We start from the raw sequence: 27,634 nt of genomic DNA, 5'->3' as shown, positions 1-27,634 counted from the left end.
TCTTAAGACAACAACAAAAACACAGTGATGCACCTGAAAAATCCCTTGCCAACTGCCAGAACCTGTATCTCCTTAACTCATCTATCTCACCATGTGAAGAGCTTAATAACTAAAAGATTATGACACTACAATTAATCCTCAGGAGAGCTCTGCCTTGTACCTGACTGCTCACAGCTAGTACAGATATGTTAGTTATTTATATTGGTCCTTAGGCTGTACACCAATCACTTGAGATTTGTATGTCTTCCTGGAAAAATATCAAGCAACTTAACACAATAGTGATGCTATATTTCATGAATATATCCTAATTCAATACTTGAAAGTAAAATGTATGATAAAATATGTATATTTAACTTAACTTTGATAAACTTCATTTTTCAATTTAGCTTTACTTAATTAAATAGCTCTCCCGTATGTTCTTCAATCTAAGAGTTTTATCAATATTCTTTTTGAGAATGAGTAGGTAACCACATATACAAACTTACCTGTCTGTAAATAGGAAGTTAAAGATAACCCTTTTGCTATGCAGAATTAGAGAGTCCATCAGTAAACCGAATTTTCAATAGCTACGGTTATAGTTATGTATTTTCAATACCTGCTGATGTAATGGACAAATCCTTCTAGGAACACAGCATTTATGACCAAAATATTCCTCAATTACTCAAAAGTAAATGTCCCTTCTGGGCATATCCTTAATCATTTCTACCATTTCTTATAACAAAGCAGATTTGACTTCAGTCACTCAACTTTAAAAACAAGACACACGTATAATTAATGAGTACAGCCAGATCATAATTACAGCAAAGAACTATGAGGTCACAGAAAATTTGGCATATTTCCCTGGATTTTCACCAGCTTTCAAATCGGTGTCCAAAAATCAAATTAAGTTTTACTTCTTTTTTAATGAGTTTAAATAAAAATATCAGGGGTCATCATTACGCCTTTCTACCCCAATGTAGATTTATACCAAATAAAGAAAGTCTGCCCCCAAGTTGAGCTGTGCTGGCATACCCTGGCTCCCTAAGGCACCAGCAGTGACTTAGGGAAAGGACAGAGGGAGGCTGAAAGAATTTCAACACAATGATACTCACAAGATTTGAAATAATAAAGTGCTCTGTGAACTTCAAAATGAAGAAATTATTTTTATCATATGCAAATAACTGGTTAATCCCACTACAATTAAAACAAACATAACCCTTCTCTCTTAAGCAACACCCCCAGCCTCAATGTTCATATCTCTGACTCATTACCTCCCTCAAGTAAAGCTCTGACATCCAGTTTAACCTCATTTCATCTGCGTAAACTGGCTATAAAAATACAAACAGATGTGTTCTTACTGCCATCGTTAGGTCCTGATGTAGAAATCTGCATACATACCGAGGTTAAATTGATATAGAAATTACCAACATTAAATCGAGACTAGAACTTGGAAAGGAGAGGCAGGCTTCAACACACACATAGTAAAGAAGTGGGTCCAGAATGATATCTAGATATCTTTGAAATTTCCCCTAGTTTTCTCAGAATAATAACCAGCTCTCTAAAGCAGTGGTTCTCAACCTGTGGGTCGCAACGCACAGGAACTGTATTAAAGGGCCACAGTATTAGGAAGGTTGAGAACCACTGCTCTAAAGGATCTTCTTTGATCTAGTTTTGCCTTTCTCCTGCAAAGTTTACGCTCTACCAAACTGTCATCCACATGCCCGGGGTCCCTTAAACGTCTCTCTCCTATGTGGCCAAATAATAATAATAATAATAATAAATAAATAAATATATTGATCTCTTAGTACTGTCAAGTATTTTACACGCATTTTCTTATTTAGACTTTATACCAGCCTTGTGACATAGGAGATAATATTTAAGCTGCATCTTTCAAAAGGGAAAACCCATTCTTAAAGAAATTATGTCAGCAGAATGAGTTACACAACTAAATGGCAGAGCAGAGCCCCCACCCAGGTCTGCCTCGTTCTGGAGCCTCTTAATTACCAATCCCTACAACGTCTGTAGAAGAGCTGAAAGAGCTCTGGAATCACGTGGCCTATGCCTTCCATTTAACAAATCAGGAACTGAAAACCCCAGAGATTCTGGCCTGGTCTCCTACAACCCCTAATGCCATATGACTATATCATAGCATTTAACACACGCACACCCCAAACCTTTGGCTTCCGTCACTAACTCCTTGGTTCCCCACTGAACTAGCATCTGACTCTCCATCCTCTGCTTCCATCCTAAGTATTAGCAGCCTGTAGGAATCCACTCTCAGCCATCTGGCTAGTCTACTGCAAGGCTTCACAGCCTTTTTCAAGTGATGCCCAAATGGATAAAACACATCCCTCTCATCACAGCTCCTCTCCCTCCATCTGAGTGAACATGATGGGTCCCCATTCCTTGAAAGACTATCCCCCATGCGCTTGTAATTTATAAGCAATCCAAGCTTTTTTGAAAGTTAAAGACTCAGAAATCCCAATTTCCTGCTTGCTTCACAGATGCTCTGTACTCATGTGAACCTGAAGTTTAACTCCATCTTTAATACCAAGCACTCACCAACTCCTGCCATCCTGAGCACCAGCCATCCCCACCCCAGCCCCGCCAGAAGCATCGGACTGCTCTGGATGGGATGCATTCTCTCACAGATCACATCCAGTTGGCGCCTAAACTCTCAAATTTCACCTTGCATGTTTCTGGTTCCAGTCCTCCTGTCCGTTCGGATGGTACTTTCTGGATTGAGAGTCTCATCTTTTGTCACATGAATTACAATCATTGGTTTCCCTGACTCAGGCCCTCCCCACCTCTAATGGAAATGCCTCTTACCTATCAGAGTTATTCTTCTAACGGAGATCTGCACATTTCGCTTGCATCCCCCATCCCTTCCAAACCACCTCAGCAGAAAAGCCAGCCTGCAAGAAGGACGCTGAGGACCCTTCAAAAGCTGAACAAATTACTGTCACTTCCTCCATTTTGCTCCTCACCACCCTGGAATAACTGCTGTTCTCAGAATATCCTGTCATCCCTCTGGCTCTTATGTTTACCCTTCTGTTTGAAACTAGATCCCTGAGCCAACTACCCTTAAAATCTCCCTTATGTTTTGCATAAACCCTAGGAACACCATCAACATCCTCTGCCTAACTATTAGAGCAGCATTTTTAGCTTGGGGAGTGTTTCTGGCACGTGTCTGCTACTCTGCATCACAGTACAGACCTGCCTAGTAACAGATCCAGAGCCCAGGGCTCAGAGGGATTTTTCCTGGGTTATACAGCTACTTAAATGATCATTAATTTTCTAAATGTTCCCTATGTCTTTTTATTAAATTACAATAATATGTATTAAATAATAGTTACCTAGGTGTCCATGTTATTATGAGAAATGACCACTAACCATCCAATGCCTTCTATCCCTGTAATCTCTTATTTATGCATTCATTTTCTATATTCATTGATTAATTCATGAGGCAAAACAACAACAATTACATCTTTCTAAACATTTTTATGGTTTCGTAATACTTGTGTACTTTTCCCAGTGGATCCAGACGACTTTAATCCTGTCCCAATGCCAGATAAATTACCATGTTTCATGTATATCACATAAAACATAAGGAAAGTGGTCAATGGTTTTATCTATGTTAATACATGAGAGGTGACAGAAGAGGGTCCTGAAATTTTGCACAATTTGAGAACTCTGACAATGAAACGGAATTTGAGATTAAACATTCTAGAAAGAAAAGTAATCAAAACCTAATTAATATTTAATGAAGTCTTAAGTGGTTTAATGTAATGTGTTCACGCCTCCCCCTTCAATTATTTTGTTCAATCCTTCTTAATGCACTTTAAAAAAAAATTTGAGCTTTTCTATTGATAGGTAATAAAAAATATAACATGAGAAAAAGCATCAGTGGCCCATCTTATATTATGCTAATGACCTGAAAAGATACCTGTTTAATTTAAAAAAAAAAAAATGACAATAAGCAAGTGTCAACAGGCTGGACTGAGGTACCAACCTCCGCTGCTCTTCACCATGTTCTCCTGAAGGGACGGTGAGACATTCGTCCATGTGCCCATGTAGCAACCTGAGGACATCCCCACCGATCAGATACCCTGCAAAGAATAAAGAATCATTCATGTTTGGACTTCACTGAGCAAGTGTCGGCAGCCAGGCAGATCACTGGTCCAAAGTTCTACAGAGAAACCCAAGTCTATGAGGCCTAAGTACCTTGCCAAGGTCACAGAGATGGATGGTGCCTGCAGCCCCTCGGAGTCCCAAGCTCTTGGGTCCCCTAGTTAAGGGTATCCCTATGACAGTATATAACCTCAACCTCATAAAATCCTTCATTAAACATATAAATATGTAAAAGATCAGATTTGGATCAGATGTGAACTGTGTGAGACCAACCAGAATATACCCAGATACTTATGCTGAAAAACCCTTCTGAATAGGGTGATCCAGACACGACCCCAGAAAATGAGAAATATGTACATTCACCTGATTGAGCAACACTCCCTGACCAAAAAAATCAGAGGAAACAAAAAAAAAAAAAGAAAGAAAATAAATAAATAAATAAAAACTTTAAAAAAATCAGAGGAAACAACCCCTAGAAAGCAGGCACAAATAAGCAACATCAGACAACAGCCTAATAGTAATAAGAAACATAAATCTTAACACAAGTTTCACTTCTCAATAGTGACTTAAACCTGATTCTTAAACATCGTGGATCTGCCTTACAGAATATCCTGACCCAATAAAAGCTCTAAGTAACAATCAGCTCATCATCACAATTCCCAAGATGATTGTCCACTCTGCATCAAGGATAAGCCCTGGAACGGAAGTGGGGTTGTTACCTTGGGCTGCTTCACTTCCTGAGCTGATTGGGGCCACGCTCCAGAGAGTCTGCTGGAAGGCGGCGTCCACGTGTAAGCTGCCGTTGCCGTAGGACAAGTGCTGCAGGGAAAGGCAGAAGGAGGTGTTGCTTCAGGCTCTACTAGGTCTCAACATGTAAGTGCTTCTAGCAAAGCAAACTTAACATTGTGGATTTGGAAATGCTTATAAAGAACAAAAAGGAAGGAAGGAAGGAAGGAACGGAGGGAGGGAGGGAGGGGAGGGGAGGGGAGGGGAGGGGAGGAAGATTGATTCCTATTTTACCTTAGGGATTTTTCAGCTTCATTCTAGGAGTTATTAACTTATGCCAGTAATCAGAAAATCCACAAAAGATTATACCAAAAAGTCCGTTTGTAGAGAAGAGTCTATTTTTGTTTTAAAGATTATACTGTGATGAAATAGTACAGAAGGTTGGTACATAAAATTATAATTAAGTTTTCTATATGTCACATGCTGACAGTTTTTTGGCAATTGAGTAGGTGAAACCTATTAGACCACTTTTATGGGGTCTTCACTTTACAGAGTCCTTTAGGAACTGTTACCTAACGTCAGATAGAATAGCTGTTCGATAGTGATATTCCCTGAGAGCAATCTAAAAGCAGGATAAAAAGTTTCTTCCAAAATTCACATAGTAAACAATTTCAGATCTTGTCCATAATTTTTTCAAAAAATAAAATGTATCAGTTTACCAGTTAATATGTCCGATTTAGCAATAATTTGCTCTGACCCTTCTCCTCAATCTCCATTGGCTACTTTTGAGCCAGTTCTCTGTGCCTCTTCTGTACCTAACTTAGTCTTTCATTCTTATACACACTCCCAGTTGAGATTCCTTCATTGAGTTAATTTCTTCTCCAATACGTTAAACTTTAGTTGTTTGCCAATAAATCAAATCCCATCTGCTTCAACAAATAAGCAAAATATAGTTTCCTTCATAATAATAATCACGCAATATAATTTGGGAGCTTATTTTTCTTTCTCCCTCTTGGAAGCTATCTGACAGAGGTTCTTAACTATATTCCTAGCATCCAGCGGTTTTATTCAATAAACATGAATGGAGAGAAGCCAACCAAAACTTTAAAATCGAAGTAGCATAAACTTAAAAAAAGAAAAAAAAGCCATTTTAAGTTACTCTATATTTCAATGACTTTGTGAAAAAGAGTACACACGTACACACCTATTACTACACATATGTATCTGTCTTCCAAACTTCTAAACTTATCTTCCAAACAAGTTTACACATACACTGGAATTGGGGTTTGCCCCAATAATGTTAATGTGATTAAGTATAAATATTAAAACACATCACAATTTTTGTAAGCAAGTTTAGGGAGACATCCTATCATTAGAAGTGGGCTTGGGGCGGTGCCTGTGGCTCAAAGGAGTAGGGCACTGGCCCCATATACTGGAGGTGGCGGGTTCAAACCTGGCCCCGGCCCCAGCCAAAAATTGAAAAAAAAAAAACGTGGGCTCAGCCTTCTGGCCTTCTTTAAAAATTCTGATAATGAAGATCCATGAGAAAGAGAAAAAGCAACAAAGGGGCAGAAAGGGGCAGTAACACAGGCCCAGAGAGCACCGCTGAGGGAGCGGGCTGGCAGCACACGGACTCACGGGCAGGGTGAGCGACAGGCCTGCAGACCAGCTGGGCCAGACCACACCAGACCTTCTATTTTAGGCAGTGAGGACTTACTATAGTGAAAAAATAATGGAGGGGTGGAACAGTTAAAAGAGGCAATCTTCAAATTATATCTAATCCTAACAATAAATGATAAATATAAGAGAAATAAGAACATGAAAATTTGTCTGTGGAAGAAAGTTCTAAATATGTCTTTAAAATCATATTACAGTCATATGATGTCGTCTAAATGAGATCCACTCTTCCAATGAAAATATACTTTGAGGGCTTCTATTTAATGTTTCTGATCAAACAGCCAAGGGAAATCTGAGTAATAATGACATCAAGTCAGGCTGGTGGTATTAAAGGTTCAGAATGCAACAACAGTTCCAATTACTGAAACTATGATGAGTTGTCCTCACCCAGCAAAGAGATGCTGGCAGAGATTGAAAGCAAAGAGGGCCTTGGGCTGCAGCATGGAACCACAACGGAATTTACACAGTGACAGGGTAGCGTCCACCTCTGGACACCAACCTGCTCCCTGGTCTTACCGGATCCTGACATCAGTGATTTGGGGGGCTCTAAAATGCACAGGAATCATCTGAGGATTTCATCAAAAAACAAACGAACAAAAAAAAACTGTACACTTGAAGTCAAAAGGAATATGTGTGTGGGGGTGGGGGGAGCTGTCCACAAGACAGAGGTGTAAGGACTGTGGTTTGAGTAACAAGACATTGAATAACGGAGGAACAAAGTCTCTGAAATAGAAGGGTCCTTACAGATCACCTCCCAGAAGATCTTAACCTGGAATGCACAGATGAAGCCTTTCCTTCCCTTTGTAATCCTATGTATTTATTGTATGCATTTAAAAACATTATTTTGATGAAGTCAATAAGCTTTTTCAGACTACAGGGGGAATCAGTGGCATAAAAACTTTTAAGAATCCCAGAATTCAACCTTCTCTAATGTAACTCTTTGCTCATTTATCTCTTATTAAATTGTCAAAGACTAATCCCTGGGGAACCAACATTCTGAATAAATTATCATCCAGAGACAGGGAAGACAAGTAAACATGTCATATCACTCCTCGGGCTGCAGGGTTTTCTTCTGAAAAAATAAAATAAATGAGGGGCATAGAAATAGATGCTCTTTCCAAATGTAATATCATTCTATGATTCCATCACCTGAGCCACAGAAAGGAAAAAAAGGATCAAGGGAAATTAATCAAAAATGAGTTGCTAGATATAATAAATCATTCAATAATATTTATGATCACTCATTTATCATGATTTTTATGCCACTTGAAGCAAGTCAGCAATTTATTATGCAATCAAAATGCCGCTGTATAATATTCCTTATCAGAAACTTACAGGTGAATAGTTAAAAAATACAGTAAATTTTTTGAACCCTCTGATGGCTTTCTTTTTAGCATTTGTTATCACTCTTTAGACAGAAGGGCTCTGCTTTTCCTAATTTATTCTCAATCAGTTGTTTGGTGATGTGTCCAGAGATTTTTTAATTTTCATCTGTTTCTTTAGGCGACCTAATCAAGAGTTGGAAATCAACAAGTCCAGTGCACACAGTCTGATCCGTGGATGGAAAGGGTTTGTGCATAACAGAATGATTTAACAATTCACACACGTGAAAAGGAGTTTTGTGTGTTTTACTTCATTTAGTTTGAAATGAATTCAAGTCAGTAATATCTCATTGGCCATGTTTTTTCTATTTTTAAATTGTGCATTGCTCTGATACTGAAGCTGCTTTGCTAAAGCCTTCTTTAAATGAAAATGAAATACATGGGCAAAGAAACGTCTTCCCTTTGGGATATCCTGAAAAGAGGATTACGATGTCCTTATATATTAGAATATAAAACAGTAAAAATGAAAAATAGTATTATTGGCATGGGGAGTTTATGACCATTTTGAGAGATAAAATGCTTTATTCCTTGGAAATTGGGCTCCAAAGTCTAACGCAGAGCAGACATGGGGGAGTGGTCCCAGATGGAGCCTGGGCACCAGGTATTGGCCACCACACGAAGCATCCCTCAGAGGACAGGACGAAGGTCAGCCCTTTAAATCTGTTTTAACAACTTGGCATTCCAGTACCTGTAAACTATTATTAGTATACCCAATGCTCAACTGGACGGTTTAACCTTGGATTAACCACCACTGTTAATGAAGGAAAAATAGCTCACTGGTCAACAGACACCAAAGACTGAGGAGCTATAAAGTCAATGATTAGAAATGTTTATTTTTAGTGGTTGGTTTTATCTAATTTGTTTTCAGACACACGTTTTATTTGTTTTTTACCCAAACCAGTGTCTTCTCAGAACACAAACCTTGCTTTCAAATGATAGATCTTTATTTAAGATCACCAATAATATTCCCCTCACTCTTTTTTGTTCCATTGGTTCCTCTTCTTTTGGTTAAATATCTGTTCAACCATTATTCACAGGCACAGCTCTCCCAGGTAAATAATGATGGTAATTACTACTAAGTGACCTTTCTGTGCTGTTTGCAGAAGTTAAGAGCCTTGTTGGATACAAAAAGTTAATCCCCGGAACACTCCTATGAGTTAAGATCCTTACTACCCACCACCCCCACTGCAAAGGCAGACACCCAGGATTCCCAAGCTTACCTACAAGCCCAAGCTCAGGCTTGCCAGGCTAGGTACTAATGAATGAATATTAGTATAATCCGTATGTAGTCACTCAGAATTGAATGTGTAGATTATTCCGGCTGCCTTTGTCTATTCCAAAGTCCTTTTACTCCCTTACTTCTTCATCTAGATTCTTTTTACCTAGTCCACTATGGAAGTCCTTGAACCCATATCACAATACTCTCTATACCCACTACTCATCAACCGTGGTGGGAATGTGAGGCAGTAACTAACCGTCTCTATAACCCACAATATCTCTAACCCCTACTGGAGCACGATTCACCACCTCATGGCATTCTCATACTGCCCTGTATGGGTTTGGTTTGTTTTTTCCACTACCCCTTTGAGGGCAGAAACCATGTGTCACGGATCCTTGGTCTTTCCTGCTGTCTCTACTACTCATTGGTTCTACAGATACGAACAATAAAAGGTGAGTTCATTACCAAATAAAAGTGAATTTTTTAAATCTCAGGTTGATGTGATGATTATGTTACAATGTTCGCATTTCCTAGGTATAGTTCAAGTTGTGGTTGAAAGCGACATTTTTAACAACCTGGTTATATAGAACCTTTTGATAACTTCCCATAGAAGGTTACCAGGTAAGAGAACTTCAATAATTGGCTACAGGGTGGCTTGGAAGTTATCTGTGAATTTTAATTAATCATGAGATTTATTTCCTTCCATAGAAGGTTAACCTCAAGCATCATTATTCTTGTTGTTTTTGTCTGGGTAGTGTTTTTTAATTCAAAGTATATTCAAATTCATTATCTCATCCCTTCCGCGCCATAACCTTGGCGCTACATGTTATTATTAACATCAACCTCATATGACAAATGAGAAAGCCAAAGTTCAGAGAATTACATGACTTGCTCGGGGAGTTAACTGTACACTTGATATGAGAACGCGGGGCTTTGGGAGGTCTGAATTTTCTATTCCTCTGGTGCATAATGATGCCATCCTGTGAAACAAACTGATGCAGAGTGGAAAGTACAAGCTACAAGCAACAGCAAAATGTACAGTCATGTCAAGATCCAAATAACATATGTGTAGAATTTATATTTTGAAGAGTGTGCACCAGTTATTTCTAGTGCTATTGGTTTGGTTTGCAACTGCGATTCAGAATGTGCGTCTCCAGATCAAAATACATCACTATAACACACAGCACACACACATAGCAAGGGCTTAATAAATGTTTATTTTATCAGCTACCCAACTGTACTACCCTGGAAATCTGCATGGTGACTATTTCTACCTACATAGGTTAAGGGACAAAAGCAACAAAATGCAGCCGCCTCCTCCCAGCTGCCTGACACCAGGCCCTCAGTTGAATCTCGTAGTTCCTCTCAGTTACACGAGACACCCTTACACCATTGTACTATCTTCATCACTAGCTCTTTTCCCAAAGCAAGTCAAACAAATCACTCTTCCTGGACATATTTTCCATCTGGAATTAAATGTATTGTTGAACCAAAACTGACTTTTTTTTTTTTTTTTTTTTTTTTGAGACAGTAGCTCTCTCACCGTGTGTAGAGCGACCTTGAGTCATAACTCAGAGCCACCTCAAACTTTTGGGCTCAAGACATCCTCTTGCCTCAGCCTCCCGAGCGGCTGGAACCTTAGGCACCTGCCACAACACCCTGCTAGTTTTTCTATTTTTAGTAGAGACAGGTCTCGATTTTGCTCAGGCTGGTCTCCAACTCCTCAGCTCAAGCAATGACCTGCCTTGGTCTCTCAGAGTGCTGGGATTACAGGCATGAGCCACCACGCCCGGCCTCCAAAACTGACTTTCTTCAACATCGACAAATTTATCCTGTTTTATATTTATAGAACAAGGGGGTACCAACATGTACTTAATCCTAACCCAGTTATGTACAAATACCATCTTGATTCATGGCAATGCTAATAATCTTACTATAGTGCAATATGTGCTTACCTGCCACATGCTGTATTTCTGATTTTTGTTTCAATCATCATCCACTACAATGCCTGAAATTTTTTACGTGGGTAGTCAAATATAATTTATAATTTTCCATTTTATACCATTTTTATTTTTTTTTCTTTTTTAATGCTTGGGATTCATTGAGGGTACAAAGAATTTGGTTATACTAATTGCATTTGTTAGGTAAAGGCCCTCTTATAACTGTGTCCTGCTCCCAAACCATGTGCCGTACAAGGTACCCCCAGCCCCCACCTGCGTCCCCTCTCCCCGCTCCCTCCCTCCCCTGCCCCCACCTTAGATCACCTACTGCCTTCATATTAGAATGGAGTACATTGGATTCATGCTTCTCCATTCTTGTGATGCTTTACTAAGAATACTTTATATTTGTTTAATTACTATTTGAACCTTAAAATTCAAAGCATATTTTGTCCGGGAATCCTTTATACCTTTATTGATTTCAATCTCCAACTTTCTATATAGGGTTATTCTTTATCAAAACTGCAACTTATTAAATACGTTAAATTAAGTAAATATTGGCCCAACCACAAAAGTAATGAAATACATTCCATGATTAAAAGTAAATGTCTTTCTTCCTTCTCCCATTCCATTACCCTTTGAAATAACTGAGTGTCAATGATAGAACTAAACTGCTTTTTTAATATTTTTGTTTAACTCTCCCATCTTAACATGGCAAATGTTTCTTACATAATAATTTGCTTTCATAATTATCAAAATCCTCACAACCTCATTATTAAAGCCTTTCATCAGGCACAAGATAAAGGCCATGGAAGTCTGAATTCCTGATTAGATCACATTTATAGGCTATTAATAAAATAATTGATAGTGCCTGGTGAGCAGGCCTCCTCACAGCTTTGTGACACCAGGCACTCCACTTAACAGACGAGACCATGAACTACACGTTTCAAGGTCACAGGGAGGCCTGCATGAATCAGCCTGGGAAGCCGTATTCCCACTCAGGTCACATTCTTCTTCTATTAAGGAACTTATTTATAAGTCATCTAATAGAGATGCAGGCTTGTTTATAAGCAATTTTCATGGATAATTTGCAATATAAATCTTGAAGAGACCATGTCCTTGACTTGTCATTGATCAGACCACCAAGTGCACAATCTTGCTTTCCGCACTTACCAAGTACCTTTCCGAGGACACGCTAACTAAGATGAGGTCATCTCCGACACGCACTTTCTCTCCTTCTGATCGCTGCTTGGAGGCAGGATGTATCGTCCACCAGCAAGCCTCGCCTGCAGAGTCGGGACAGGTACGCAGGACAGTGTCTTTTAGTCAAAATTGACTTCACGACTTTCCGAAACATCCAATTTAATACCAATTTATCTTTTACACCATGAAAATCCAAAGAATTAAGCCCTGTCAACTTAGGAGAAGACAGACTGAAAGGCAAAAATTCTTCTCACAGAAACTGGGTATGACATTTTGGAAAGGTAACATTTTCCCCAATAAAGAAGTGCTTAGACATAAAAAGGATATGTATTTATATTCACATAAAACTAAATTCACTACTCACACTGATTTGATTTCATTCTTTATACAATCACGTTAGTACACTGTTCACATTGGTCTCTGCAAAAATACCTAGGTTTTTGCCACTTAATTTTCAAAAGGACTTGGGGTTTTGTGATGTGACAATTGAATTGTAACAATTGTTTTTAAAAATACGACCAGGGTGCCGTGGCTCATGCTGTAATCTTTGGGAGGCCAAGGAGGGAGGATTGTTTGATGTCAGGAGCTCAACATAGCAAGGCCGTGTCCCCATAAAAATCTCAACACTTAGGCGTTGTGGTGTGCACCTGTGGTCCCAACTACTTGGACGGCTGAAGCAGAAGAACCACTTCAGGACCAGAGGACACTACTGCAGAAAGCTGTGGTCACACCTAGGACCAGTTAGTTTTACTACTGTGGTCACACCTAGGACACCAGCCTCAGCAACGGAGGGAAACCTCATCTCTTAAAAAATTAAGAAAAAAATTCTCAGTACTTTTTTTGGATGTTGGCTTTTAAAAAAGGATACAAAGTGTTGTCCTCTAAAATTTTATCATTTTGTCCCTTCTTTGCCTTGTTTTATGCTGTAACAAGGCAAAGAAGGGACAAAATGATAACCAAATACGGTGGTTTCTATTAGTCTGAGGGCAAGGTCCTGGACAATCCAACTACAGAAGGATCCGTTATAAAAGGTTTGTGGATATGTTAAATCAAAGAATTCCTTCTAGGACAAGTCAAGCATAAACCTCAGGGCCTGTGTATCTATTCTTCCTTTTTCAGTCCCCTTACCTAAGACATAAGCTTAAGGAAACAATTCTTCTATCTGTTCATAGTCCCTCATAAAACCTAAATGTAACTGCTGTCAAAAAATGAGACTAATTGTTTTAGTTCTATCTGTCATCGAATATTTATCATGCTTTTCTTTTACTCAGCTTTCTTACTTTTCTACAACACTTTTTTTTTTTTTTTTTGAGACAGTCTTATTTTGTTGCCCATAGTAGAGTGCGGTGGCATCACAGTTCACAGCAACTTCAAACTCTTGGGGTCTAGTGATCCTCTTGCTTCAGCCTTCCAAGTAGGTGGGACTACAGGCACCTGCCACAATGCCAGGCTAGTTTTACTACTTTTAGTAGAGATGGGATCTCACTCTTGCTTTGACTGGTCTTGAACACCTGAGCTCAGGCAATCTACTGCCTTGGTCTCCCAGAGTGCTAGGATTACAGGCATGAGCCACCACGCCCAGCCTATTAAAAAATTATTTAGATTGATAAATATAGCTTTATTTTTATTAATATGTTGATCATGAAAATTGTAGAGATCATAATCTCTACATTTATTTTCCATAAAAAGTATTTTAAACAGGGAAGAGGGTGAGAGGACACCTTATTCTCTAGCCCTAAAAAACCCGACCAAAGAAAAGTCAAACTATTTCCTTCCATTCTTTTTTTTTGTTGTTGGGGATTCATTGAGGGTACAATAAGCCAGGTTACACTGATTGCATTTGTTAGGTAAAGTCCCTCTTGCAGTCATGTCTTGCCCCCAGAAGGTGTGGCATACTGGGTCTTTTGTTTACTTTTTTAATCCAAAAGTCATGCATTTTTATCGTTTACAATAAAAACAGCACAACTGTGCAGAGGTATATAAAGTCCCTCTGAGCATTAAGAATAAAAATAAAGCCTGCATTCCCCTTTTATGATTCTCTAAAAGGAAAATGTGTGAATACAGGAGAACCTCCACAGCTGACCAACTGTCCATACTGACCACCTCCTTAAGCTGACCTAATTTTCATAGACCAGATGTGCACCCCACGTGCTTATCAGTACAGCAGGCCAAGTTTCTTACGTTGACCACCTCTGTCTGCTGGCCAGTCTGTTATGGTCCATTAGATGGACAACTTACAGAGGTCCTACTACTGTATATACGTTTATATATTTTCTGTTTCAAAACTACGGAAATGTATTTGGACAGATACAGAACACAATGTCCCAAGGGCAGAGAAATGAAGGAGACTTTCCTTTTGGCCTTTTTATTTGACCGTTGACACTGAGCATGTTATACTTCAGATTTAAAAATAGTTTTAAGATGAAAGATACATGGAGAAGCACTTCATAAGCCAATCAGCACACGTGACTGTGGTCAACGCCCAGCAAATCGTGTTACGTAAGGGCTGTTGCTCCATCCAAACCCACAGGAAGAATAAGGTTTGAGGCCTCGTTTACGCTCCCAACTAATTACGTGGGGATGAGCAATGGTGACAACAGACACTTCCTCCTTTTACTAAAGACGTTCACTAGAAAGTCATGCATTTCTTTCCTGACTCCATGCATGAGGACATCCAGCGTGGGTATTACATCTCATGACTTCTTCCAACCCAATTCCCGTGAGGCTTTCTCCGTCACAGCTCAGGGGCTCACCTGTGGTGTCCTCTTGCAAGCCCACATCGAAAGCCAGCTTATCCGTGGAAGACCGGGAAGTGGACAGGCAGCACAGATACTATAAAACACACACCAGCAGCCGTCACTGAACACTTCCCAGGGCGACAGTGGCTGATTCTAACACGTTATTTGGTATGCTGTCTGAGTCTGTTCTTAAAACCCTGGATGTCTCTGTGAAAAGCCCAGCCCCTGCAGCAGAACAGCATTTGCACAGCATGAATTAAAAGCAACGTTCTAAAGGAAATGTGCTGTCAGGACAAGGAGGCCAGCAACCAGGGATATGTTGGCACATTTCTCACTTCATGCGATGTTCATGATCATCAGAAAAAGTACAACGCAATCTGACAGTTAGAGATCTTTCTCCCAAACAGAAATTGGAAAACTCATCACTTTTATCTTCCAGTCTTGTTCTCACTTTAAAATTTTTAACTCCTTAACGTCCATCCAGAATTGACTTTGGTGTGCAACACGTCACCTCTTCAAGTTTGATCATGGGTGCATTTCCCTAACAAACTCTTACCACAGCATCAGGGCAGTCACACGCTTCCCACATTTGGGCTTTCCTAACTATATATTTTTTTGGACCTAAAGCTTAGAATTATTTTTTCAGGCCAATTCCCTTATCCTCAACCCAACTTCAAAAACTTTCCTCAGTGCTGTAAGAATGAAAATACAAAGATACATGTGCTCAAAATACACCTCCCCCAAGCAAGTGCACTGCTGGGAACAGCAGAACAGTGCAAAGAGTACCAGCCCAGAATCACAAGTAATGCCAAGGGCAGAATTTTCTTATTTTAGCATAGGGCCCATCTAGATAAGTGGGTGTCCGTGAGTGTGAAAACACAGGAGATAAACCAATTGGGGCTAATGTGCTGGCAAACACCGAATCAGCCCCCTGGGGGTGTGAAATCAAATTGACCTGGAGACTCGGATTCAGTCTCCTGGCTAAGCACTGGCTCCCAAGGTTACAGGAAAGACGCTGCAAGGGTCCCCAAACCTGCTTTTAGCCAGTGCAGACAGCCTATGATGGCTCCTGAGGTTTATAGATTTTATATCTAAACTACGTTAAATGTCTACCTTGATTTGGGAAAAAGCAGTAACTTTTGTAACACCCAGATTCTCAGGCAAAAACATAAGGTGATTCCTGTTAAAGTCTTCTGTAATATTTCTCAATCATTTACAATGCTAGGCACTACAACTATTAACATATGCTTTCCCCTTTAATGTTCACGGCAACTCTTTGGCAGATACTGTAATTATTCCACTAACTGTTAATTAAGCTGCATGAGGGCAACAACTCAGTCCCACATGCAGCATGTCGAAAACGGCACAGCACACAGCAGATGCCAAATAACATTACTGAATGAACGGAGGAAATTTTCACATGCAATTAGAAGCTTAAAGAAGCTCAGCAAAGTATCTCATCATGTGGCAAAGTGAGACTGAGCCCAGATCTAGCAATCAAGTTCAAGCTCTTAACCCATCTATTAAGAATAGAGGGTGGTTTTGGGCCAGGGCCGGGATTGAACCTGGCACCTCCAGTATATGGGGCCAGCGCCCTACTTCTTCGAGCCACAGGAGCTGGAAAATATTCTTCTTAGTAAAGTATCTCAGGAATGGAAAAATACATATCCAATGTACTCAGTACTACTGTGAAAACAATTTATAATCACTCACACTTGCATATGAAAAATGAAACACAACTATAGCCTAAAATGAAGGAGGGAAGGGAAGGGAGAGGGGAGTGGAGGGGAAGAGATGGGTTGATGGGGGAGGATTAGTAGGGGGACCACACCGATGGAGCACATTGCAAGTACAAGTTGGATCTATCAGGTGTAGAACACAAATGTCTTAATGCAGTAATTGGGTAAATGAGGTGAAAGCTATGTTGATTAGTAGGATGTAAGCACTCCAATTTGTACAAATAATCAACACATCGAATCCCATAAGGGCATAAATGTATTTATGATTTATGTACAAATGACTTAATTAAAATAAAAAGAATAGAGGGTGCTTTTCTTAAAACAGAACCTCATGTTAATCAGTACATACAGTTTATGTGTTTTGATTGCTATGGAAAATGAATTCTATTCATGAAATTTGATTGTGTGTTTTTCTATACAAATACATTTTTACGTATTTGTCCCGTATCCAGCAACTTTATTAAACTGCTTTATTTCATATTTTGCCATGTCAAAATTCCTAGAACTATGTTAGATAGCAACAGTAGAACAAACATATTTTTATATTTGTTTATCTATTTTTTAGTTTAGTTATTTTATCAGGAATGGCTCAATATTGCACAATTATGATATTGGCTACTGATGTGACATTGGTATTCCTTATTATTATTATTATTATTATTTTTTTTTTTTTTTTGAGACAAAGTCTCACTATGTCACCCTCAGTAGAGTGTTGTGGCGTCACACGGCTCACAGCAACCTCAAACTCTTGGGCTTAAGCGATTCTCTTGCCTCAGCTTCCCAAGTAGCTGGGACTACAGGCGCCTGCCACAACGCCCAACTATGACATTGATATACTTTATTATGAAGAAAATAATCATCAATACTTAGTTCTACCCAGTATTATCACAATCTTTCTTATTTGACCTATTTATGTGATAGAATATACTACAAGAAGTGATATTATTAAATCGTGATTAAAATCATGCTTATACTTTTCTTATCCTTCTCTTCCTACACTTTTGAAAATGAACAATTATAATTATACTTCCAGATACTGGACTATTGTATAGCAAACTGAAATTATGTTGATGAACTGTTTAAATAACATGAAAAATGCTTATATTTTGAAAATCAGGATTTAAATCAGATTGCATACTAAGATCTCAGTTAGTTAAAAAAATTAAGAACCGAGAATAATTAAATTTCTTTTCTTAAGGTCCTAACAGCTCTTATTAGTGTAGTCAAATAATTTTTTATTATTTTACATCCACACATCTTAGAATAAATATGTTTTGCTTTTGTAATTTAATAAAGTTTTTAAAAGAATAGAATGAAAACTATTCCATATTTTTACACAGTTTATATACAGTTGACCCTGAAGCACAATGGTTTTTAACTACCTGGGTCCAACTATACAGATTTTCTTCTGTCTGTGCTGCCCAGAGACAGTGAGACCAGCCCCTCCTCCTCCCACCCCCTTCAGTCTACAAAGTATAAAGACAACAAGGATGAAGATCTTTATGATGACCCTCTCAGGGATCAGAAATACATATTCTGTCCCTGTGATTTTCTTAAAATTTTATTTTCTCTAGTTTAACGCATTGTAACACAGTTTATGGTCCATATAAATTACAAAATATGTACTAATCTGTGTAATCAGCAAGACTTCTAGTCAACAGAAGGCTATTAGCAGCTAAGCTTGGGGTAAGTTAAAAGTTATACATAGATCTTTGACTGGGTGGGGAGTTAGCATCCCTAACTCCCACATTGTTCAAGGATCAATGGCATATATGATATGGAAAGGTATGTTAAAGTATTTATGAGACATGTAAAAACATATATATATATGAGGGTTTTTTTTAAAAAATATATAGGAGGTAGAAAATGATGCCTGAGGCAAGTCCAGTGTTTAACTGGGTAAAAGAAGGAGCTGAAGTGGAGACACAGAATACCTCATTAGAAAGAAAAGAAGTTGGGCGGCGCCTGTGGCTCAAAGGAGTAGGGCGCCAGCCCCACATGCAGGAGGTGGGGGGTTCAAACCCAGCCCTGGCCAACAAATGCAAACAAAGCGAAGAGTCAGACTATTTCTCTCTCTCTCTCTCCAAAAAGAAAAGAAGTTAATGAGCAGAACTGACATTGGTGTTCACAGGTAGATTTTTAAATCTTAACTTTTAGTAAAGACACTTTAATTCTCTAATAGATGAAACATTTAAAAAATCAAAAGAGAAATAATCCCTATTGGACTTATGCATCTCCCTTCCTATAGCAACTCTATCAATATAGTAAGATATTTAATATAGGAGTGTGTAAATATAAGACCTGAAGGACCTTACAGGTCATCTAAGCTAACCTTCATCTTTTAAATGGGAAAACTAAACAGAGTACATACATATCACATCCGACCTCATTAAAACATTGCTGAGATAGTACCAACATTTCCCCACTGAGTAGTGTTCCTACTCATCAGCCCAACTGCAGGAGAGGGGATCAGAACACCTGCTCACCATGCCGCTGTAGGAATGACGCAACAGTATGGCGTGTCCATAGAGGAGCGTTCGGTGGCCTCCACCTTGAGCAGTCTGCATGGAGAAGGGAACAGAGGGGAGAGAAAAGAAAAACACCAATGAGTAACTTAAGTCAATAAAATGTTCCCTTGCCCTCCAGGAAGTCCAGCAGGAAAGTATACCCACAGTCAGAGCTACTGCAGACAAGTGCTGTGGAAATTAATGCTTAAATCAGAATAAAACTCTCAAGAAAACCTCCACGGTGGGGTTACCATATGATCTGGTTCTTAAGAGAATAAACTTGATTGCAGCAAAGAATTATCACCATTTAGCATGTTTATAAATCACCTGGGGAACTTGTCACAACACAGATTCCTGGGCCTTACTGCTGAGATTCTGGTTCAGTGAGTCTGCGGTAGATACGAGGAATTTTCATTTAGAAAATTCCCCAGGTGTCACACTTTATGGGGGCAAGACATGATTGCAAGAGGGACTTTACCTAACAATTGCAATCAGTGTAACTGGCTTATTGTACCCTCAATGAATCCCCAACAATAAAAAAAGAAAATTCCCCAGGTGATGCTGATGCTGTTGGTCCAGGGACCACACTTTGAGAAGTATTAGAACAGAGACATTTAGTCTCAGTCCTTTCTAGCCTCATCTCCCATCACGCTATGCTCCAGACAAACCCACATGCTTTCCCTTCCCTGAGTATGTCACCCCAGTGTCATGCAGCCTTGTCTTGGAGCATGATGTTCCCTGACTCTATAGTCTTCCCTGCCTTAAAAACTATGTTTTAAAACTGAGGTAAAAGGCTGCCTCCTCTATGAAGCCTCATCAAGTCTGTTTAAAGCTGTCCTCCTACAGCCCCAAGTATGCACCTGCATGTTGGCCTTTTCACTCTCCCATGTAAGAACCTTTCTCTCCTTGGCCAGACTAAGAACTCCTCCAGGACAATGACTTTGTCCTATTATCACTTCAACTCCGCTGTGAGCACAACATCAGACCCAGTAAGCATTCAATAAACATTCGTTGAAAAAAAACTGGACAGGAGAGTCCAATTCCGGTCTGGTGAGTAGTACGCATGAAAGCATCATGAGATATAATTGTAAAGTATTTGAGAACAAAGAAGGGACCATGGAATTGTAGTGTTGGGCTGTACAGAGAAAGCTGACAGGAATTATAAAACAGATCAAGGACAGATCATGAAAGGTACAGAATGTTGTGCCAAGGAGTACAGGTGCATGTGGGAGCGCTTAAGGGAAGAGTCAGATCTTAATGTGCTTGCATTGCTAGTAATAATGATTTCATTAGCTTGAAACCAATATACAAGTATTAGTTATAAGTAAGGTAAGAGTTGAATTAAGAAAATGATTGCAGAGGATGGGCAAACGAAAACAGAAACAGGAAAGAAGTGGATTCAGAAGAATCCTGAACCCAGCACAACGTGCTACTAGAGGCCTGGTGCCTTTAAAACCGCATAATTGACTTGCTGGAATTTCACCCCTACCCCAGTGCAATTCTGCAGCCTCACAGACTCCTCAGAGGTTGCTAAACAGGCAAGACTTGCCCGTATAGGCAGATGGGCTATTCGTTCTGTGAAGAGGGAGTGCTTTCTCATAAAGTTAGATTGCTGAATGCTTCAACTTTGTTAAAGAAGGCAAGATATGCCCCAGACATATCTAGATAAGGAGATAAAGCATCTTTTTCTTCTGTCATCTTGGTATGACCACAAGCATCTGTCTGTCTGAGCAACAAGCTTCTCAAGTATTAACTGTCACTTGTGTGATTTGTGTGGGTGGCTTCTTTGGGGTCTTCTCCAAAGCCCTGCTCGCAGACTCTTTTTCACTCTCCCATACTCTGTGTTAAAGATCATAAATACCTTAGAGCAATAAAAGTAAAAAGTAAATCCATCTAATTAATGTAGTTAAAGAAATAATTTGGTTAGAAAAATGTAAGCACAGCAAGAACCATATCAAAACTGTTTGCCTTTCCCCCATGAGATTTATGATTCAAACAATGACATATGAACTAAAAACAGAGATAGCCTGGGGCGAGATGCTGCACATGTTTTAAGCCTCGCAGAGAAGAAAGGCATGAAGCCTCCTGACCCAGCTAAACTCTTAAACTTTCTCTTTGTCTCTTGAATTTTCTTCATCCCCACACTTCGATGAAACCACTGGGAGGGAACCCATAGAGCTGTTGGTGCTGGTACCTGGCAAAGCAGCTCATATTTCCTTTTACAGGAAAAGGAGGTCTTTAAAAATCTTAAGGATAAGAGTAATGACACTGACCTATATCTTAAGTGCAGAAGAAAAGTCTTTAATATCCAAAAGTATTATACTCTTTTTCCAAAAACTTTTTTATTGCTTGAGCCCAAGAAAGGTTCCTATGAACTATGATGCCATGGCACTGTACCAAGGGTGACAAGGTAAGACTCTGTCTCAATAAAAAATAAGTAAATAAATAAATAAATAAATAAGGAAAGAAAAACTTTTTTAAAAATCACTTCTTTTCACATGCTGAGAAAAGGGAAAAACCCACTTTGAAAAGTTATATTTCTTCACAGAACGAGGCACTCTTTAGAGTCCTTAGTTTTCTATACTATATTTGATGTATTGTGGCCAAGAACAATTTTGTTTACTTTGTCTGGTCTGAATTACTGTGATAGAAGCTCACCTTTTCACAATAGGTTCAAGTTCCAAAGCTACAAAATCCAGCTGAACTCTAATAACACTTAACAATCAAACCAATCAAAATAATTTTTAAAGTGAAAGACAAGGCCTGAATTTAAGCAAAAATCTCTCCTTTCATAGTAAAGTTTTCCCTCCACATTTTATTAGTACATATCTAGCCACGTAATATGAAAAACAGTATTAACAATGGCTGGATACTTTCTGGAAATACAAGTGTGCATGTGCACATCCACACACACCTGTCTATAACTAAGGAGGTTTATACACACACGAAAATTACTGGCTTGATTTTTTTTGGCTGTTTATTTGTTTTGGATTTTTTTTGGAGACAGAGTCTCACTATGTTGCCCTTGGTAGAGTGCTGTGGCATCATAGCTCACAGCAACCTCAAACTCTTGGGCTTAAGCGATTCTCTTGCCTCAGCCTCCCAAGTAGCTGGGAATACAAGTGCCCGCCACAACACTCAGTTATTTTTTGGTTGTAGTTGTCATTGTTGTTTAGCAGGCCCGAGCTGGGCTCAAACTCACCAGCGCCATATGTGTATGTGGCCGGCGCCATACACCACTGAGCAAAAGCGGGTGCCGCCTGTTTTGGATCTTTTTAAAAAACAATGAACCCTCCATATCTGCAGATTTTGCATCCATGGCTTCAACCAACTTAGGATGGAAAATATTCAGGAAAACAATACAATGCCATAATTAAAATAGTACAATTTTAAAATAATAGAGGATAACATTTATATAGCATTTATATTACGTTAGGTATCATAAGTCATTTAGAACTAATTTAAAGCATACAGGTGATGTGTGTAGGTTGCATGCCAATACCACACTATTTCATACAAGAGACTTGAGCATCCATGTACTTTGGTTCCCATGAGCAGTCCTAGAATCAATCCCTCATGGATATAGAGGGATGACTGTATACGTTTGCAATATACAGGGTGCCCATAAAGTTTGTGTGTAATTTAAAATAGTTGTCTAATAGACAACTATGTATTTCCTTATTAGCATTTTATGTACACCTATTATTGATTAAAGCTAATTAATTTACTAACTATATAAGACCTAAATATTTTAAGGTGTTTTGCTTTCCCAGTCATTTTTTTCTGTACAAAACTGCTGTATTAATCAACATAGGACATTTGTTATAACTCTAGGCCCTTATTATGCAAGAGACTTTAAAAAAATAAACTGGACTCTACAGGAGAATTTTTCTATATCCCTTGACTGTGATAATATGTGATTTTAGAAGTTAAAAGGACTTTATTACTTCAAGCAATACTGAATGGCATCCTAATTTAAAATATCGTAGGCAACAGAAAGAAATCCATGTTAAAAGAACCTCTTTCCTAGTGCTTGGATCTCTGCGTTGAGAAGTTTTTAATTTTACCTTCAAATACAAATAGTGATATTTGCAAATAAAAAATGTCAGTTGCTTCAGGGAGAAGAATAAAATCGTCTGAGAATGACTTATGAACAGAAATTGCAACAGCACGAGATACACAGCAACAATACAGGTGCTGGGCTGGCATTCCCGTCCCCCTGTGGGTCCCTACCACCAGGACCTTTTCAAATGGTCCTGCCCCCTTTATAGCTTTCACATGAAGACTATAACCCAACTATAGCACAAGACTATGGAGAAAGGGCCAAGGGAGGGGAAGGGAGGGGGGAGGTTTTGGTGGAGGGAGGGTAATGGGTGGGGCCACATCTATGGTGCATCTTAGAATGGGTACAGGCAATTGCACAAGTGTACACAGCTATGATTTAACAATAAGAAAAAAAAAGAGGGTCTTTGCCTAACAAATGCAATCACTGTAATCTGGTTTATTGTACCCTCAATGAATCCCCAACAATAAAAAAAAAGAGGGTCCCAGATGGTTGTAATAATCCATGAGAATGTTGGCTTCAGTTCAGAATGTGCCTGACAAAGCCAGCTGAACAATGTCAAGACAGCTACGTGACGCTGGATGGCTTAACTTGTGATAGTGACTTCCCCAAAAGTCTCCTGAGGGAACAGATCGGGCCGAGGACAATACTAAGTCATCAATATCCAACACCAACAAGCAGGAATGGGCTTCTGAAACAAGAAAGCATCCATCTGTCTCTAAAATGCCAATCCTCCCAGATCACCCAGCGCAGGCATGTGACTAGCCATTAGCCTTCGGCCTGACAGTTAAATAAAAACCAGAGACTAATGACATTATTTAAGCACACCACCTAGTTGTAACTGATCTTTCTATCTGCACTGGTTTTTATATGAATCTGCTCTTACAAAAGGGCTTGAGATATTCGTTTCAGGTAAATATTTCCTCCCACTTCCCCAAGTGGATGGCATTCCCATCCAATGCCATATCCACATTTTTATTTGCAAATATCACTGTATGGAGTAAGGGTAAGTTAATAAAATGGACACAAGAAATGCAGATTTAGCTAGGAAAAACTGAACTTTTTCAAACTGAATCTCCTTAGCTATTCATTAATATTTACAGGGAGAGGAAATATTCATGTTTTTCTGCTGTTTATAATACTTATTTTCCCAGGCAAACCCCTGTTTCATGATCTAATTTAACAGTTAATGATCTCATTTCACAATATAATCATATTTTCTACTGAAAACTCAGAGGTAGAGTTATTTGACATTTTGGAAGATGTTCTATGTCATTGTTGATAGATGGCTTCAAAGAAATGCTTCCTGGGCTGGGAGCAGTGGCTCATGCCTGTAATCCTAGCACTCTGGGAGGCCAAGGTGAGTGGATTGCTGGAGATGAGGAGTTCGAGACCAGTCTAAGCAAGAGTGAGACCCTGTCTCTAAAAACATCCACGTGCTGTGGCGGGCGCCTATAGTCCCAGCTACATGGGAGGCTGAGGAAAGAGAATTGCTTGAGCCTAAGAATTTGAGGTTGCTGTGAGCTATGACACCATAGCACTCTATCCAGTGAGACTCTGTCTCAAAAAAAAAAAAAAAAAAAAAGAAATGCTTTCTTCTGTCATCCCATCCAAACTGCCAAACTGTTATTGTGTAGTGAATAAGTCCAGTTTGGGCTGCTCTCCTGGTACCTGGTTTAACGTTTCATAAGATACAAATGAATGATACACCTAAGTAATTGAATACACTGACAAGAGTAAGCTTCCCTTTCTTCAAAGCAACCTTTCAATCTACATCCAAAGTGGTTTTCTTTTTTTACTTCTTTCTTTTTTTGTTGTTGTTGTTTTAAAGAGACAGGGTCTGGCTTTGCATGATCACAGCTTACTACAGCTTTGAACACTTGGATTCAAACCATCAGTCTCAGCCTCCTAAGAAGCTGGGAGTACAGGCATGTCACCACACCTGCTTAATGTTTTCTTTTTTATGAGACAAAGTCTCACTTTGTTGCCCTCAGTAGAGTGCTGTAAAGTCATAGCTCACAGCAACCTCAAACCCTTGTACTTAAGCAATTCTCTTGACTTTTTTTTTTTTTTTTTTTTTTGGTAAAGCTGGAATCTCACTCTGGCTCAAGCTGGTCTCCAACTCCTGAGCTCAGGCAATCCATTCCCCTCAGCCTCCCAGAGTGCTAAGATGAAAGGCGTGAGCCACCGTGCCCAGCCACCTGGTTGGTTAACTTTTTAAAAAATTTTTGCACAGACAGTGTCTCACTCTTGTTTCCCTGGCTGCTCTAGAAATCTTAGCCTCAAATGTGCCTTCTGCCTTGACTTTCTGAAGTGCTGGGATTATAAGCATGAGCCACTGCACCTCCTCATAAATCCATCCAAAATCATGATTTCATACTTCTCAGAGTTTATACATTTGAAATGACATTCTTTCAAAACTAAATTAAGCCTTTATTAATGTATACAGATAAATTTTCTGATGTTTCTCAGCTTTTAAGACCAAAAATTAAATTTCATGAATGTTACAGGAGAAATGTGGTAGGTATGTAAAAATGAAACAAAATTTCTGCTGTATATCCCAAAATAATTATATTCTGATCTTCTGATCCTCTACATATTCTTTCAAACTGATAGGGCCACGTGTTTTACTTTTATCTTTTTGTTTTTCTGAGTTAGTTGAGAAATGAAAAGAGGCTGAATTACTTTCACTTCTTCTAGAGTTGGGAAACTTAGTTTCTTGCTGCCTCTCCTGATTTCCTAGCATAAGAATCTCCCATTGTCTTCATGCAAGAGAGCTTCAACACAAAATAGACAATATAATTCCAAGAGGGAAGGTTCCAAATAAAGAGCTACAGAAAAAATTCACTTTAATAAGAAAAAATTCCAAGAGTTGATTAATTAAACTTAACGTTACAATGTTTCCCAGAGATATCAAATGTTGTTTGTTAAGTCTAAACATGTGATTTTATTTATTTAAATTTAAAAGTTTCAATGTTTGATTTAATTTTTTAAAAACTTTAAAATGTAAAGAAAAGTGGCATGAACTCAAAAACATATACCTGATACATAAAACCATAATTAAAACATACAGAGTTTTAGAAATAGAACAGATGAACCAAGGCCTTACCTTCATCATGAATTTCTGTAAGGGTATAAAGGAAAAGAGAGAAAATATTAAACAGAAATCATTTCAAAGACATTTAAAAATACCTCTTATTTATAAATACTCCATTACTTTAAGTGGAGCTATATAAACAATAAACATAAAAAACGCATTCACTATGCTGTTGCAACAAAACTGAATTCCAACTACATGCTAGAGAAAAGCTGTAGCAAGCGAAACTCTTTCTTAAAATGTCTTTACATTAGTTCTTCCTTATTCTGTGAAAACACGCTGCTTTCATGTGTGATTTAATTTGCAACATACCCAAGCATAAACAAAAGATATAACCATAAATCTAACCTCTGAAAATACTTTTTATTAAAAAAAAAAAACCTTTCATTTCCTATTCTGCATAACAATGCAGTGTTATAAACAGCAACCTAGCGAATTTTAGTAAAAACAGCAGATTAGAAACAGGGAGATTCTAAATTAATAAGCTGCAATAAGCTGCTCATATTTCATGCAAAGTAACAGGAAGCAGTTTCTTAGACATTACATATTGTGAGAGGTGAATTTCAGAGAAAAATCATAAAACATTTTCTCTTAAATGACAGTCTTTTCATGAGTTACAATCATTCATTTATTCTTCTCTAAATCATAATGGCAATATCTGCATGTGTGTATTCCTTCATTTTTCTTTAGATTTCTTATTCTTACACAGATGAAAAAGAAGAAAAAAATGTATTTCCAAACTTAGGGCTGAGTTTAGTTATCAATAGGCGTGTCTAAGCGCTACAGAGAAAAGATAGGTATAGACACGTTAGTTTTAAAGGAAAGTTTTCTAATATGGATAATTGTAAATATTTCAGCTTTTCCCTAAACATACTCACATTGAGAAATTCCATTCAGACTATTTTTTTTTTTTTTCACTTTTGAGATGATTAATTTTAAGGGAAAATTGTAAAGAACATTTTCGTTTTTGGCCGGGAAAATATAGGCTGTTTAGTCACATTTTTATAACATGTTAATGGTAAATGATATCAGAAAACATTTTCCATGTTGAAACTGACCGATCACACTAACGACAGAGATGTCACCACATGAAGAATTAGGCAAAATCACTTTTCAGCTTTAATTCAGAGAAACATAAGAATCTAACATTTTTCTGTAGCACACAGTTTATAACAGATACTTTCTTTATGAAGTTTTTTTTTTTTTTTTTTGAGCTAGGTTTTAGGGATATTTCTT

General features: G+C 38.5%; 1 protein-coding gene across 3 annotated transcripts in view; it reads right to left on the bottom strand.

Annotated features, from left to right (window-relative positions):
• Positions 1–27,634, bottom strand: part of RYR2 (ryanodine receptor 2) — an 830,565-nt gene that overhangs the window by 459,046 nt on the left and 343,885 nt on the right. For all 3 annotated transcript variants that reach the window (XM_053605591.1, XM_053605592.1, XM_053605593.1), the window contains exons 4-8: positions 19,218–19,292; positions 15,008–15,086; positions 12,225–12,337; positions 4,830–4,929; positions 3,992–4,088 (exon numbers count right to left, since the gene is read on the bottom strand). In XM_053605591.1, coding sequence (XP_053461566.1) covers positions 3,992–4,088; positions 4,830–4,929; positions 12,225–12,337; positions 15,008–15,086; positions 19,218–19,292 — 464 coding nt within the window. The remainder of the gene's footprint in view (positions 1–3,991; positions 4,089–4,829; positions 4,930–12,224; positions 12,338–15,007; positions 15,087–19,217; positions 19,293–27,634) is intronic.

The sequence above is a fragment of the Nycticebus coucang genome, chromosome 10, assembly GCF_027406575.1.
Source record: "Nycticebus coucang isolate mNycCou1 chromosome 10, mNycCou1.pri, whole genome shotgun sequence".
Classification (NCBI taxonomy): Eukaryota; Metazoa; Chordata; class Mammalia; order Primates; family Lorisidae; genus Nycticebus; species Nycticebus coucang.
This window is presented reverse-complemented; position numbering and strand designations above follow the sequence as displayed.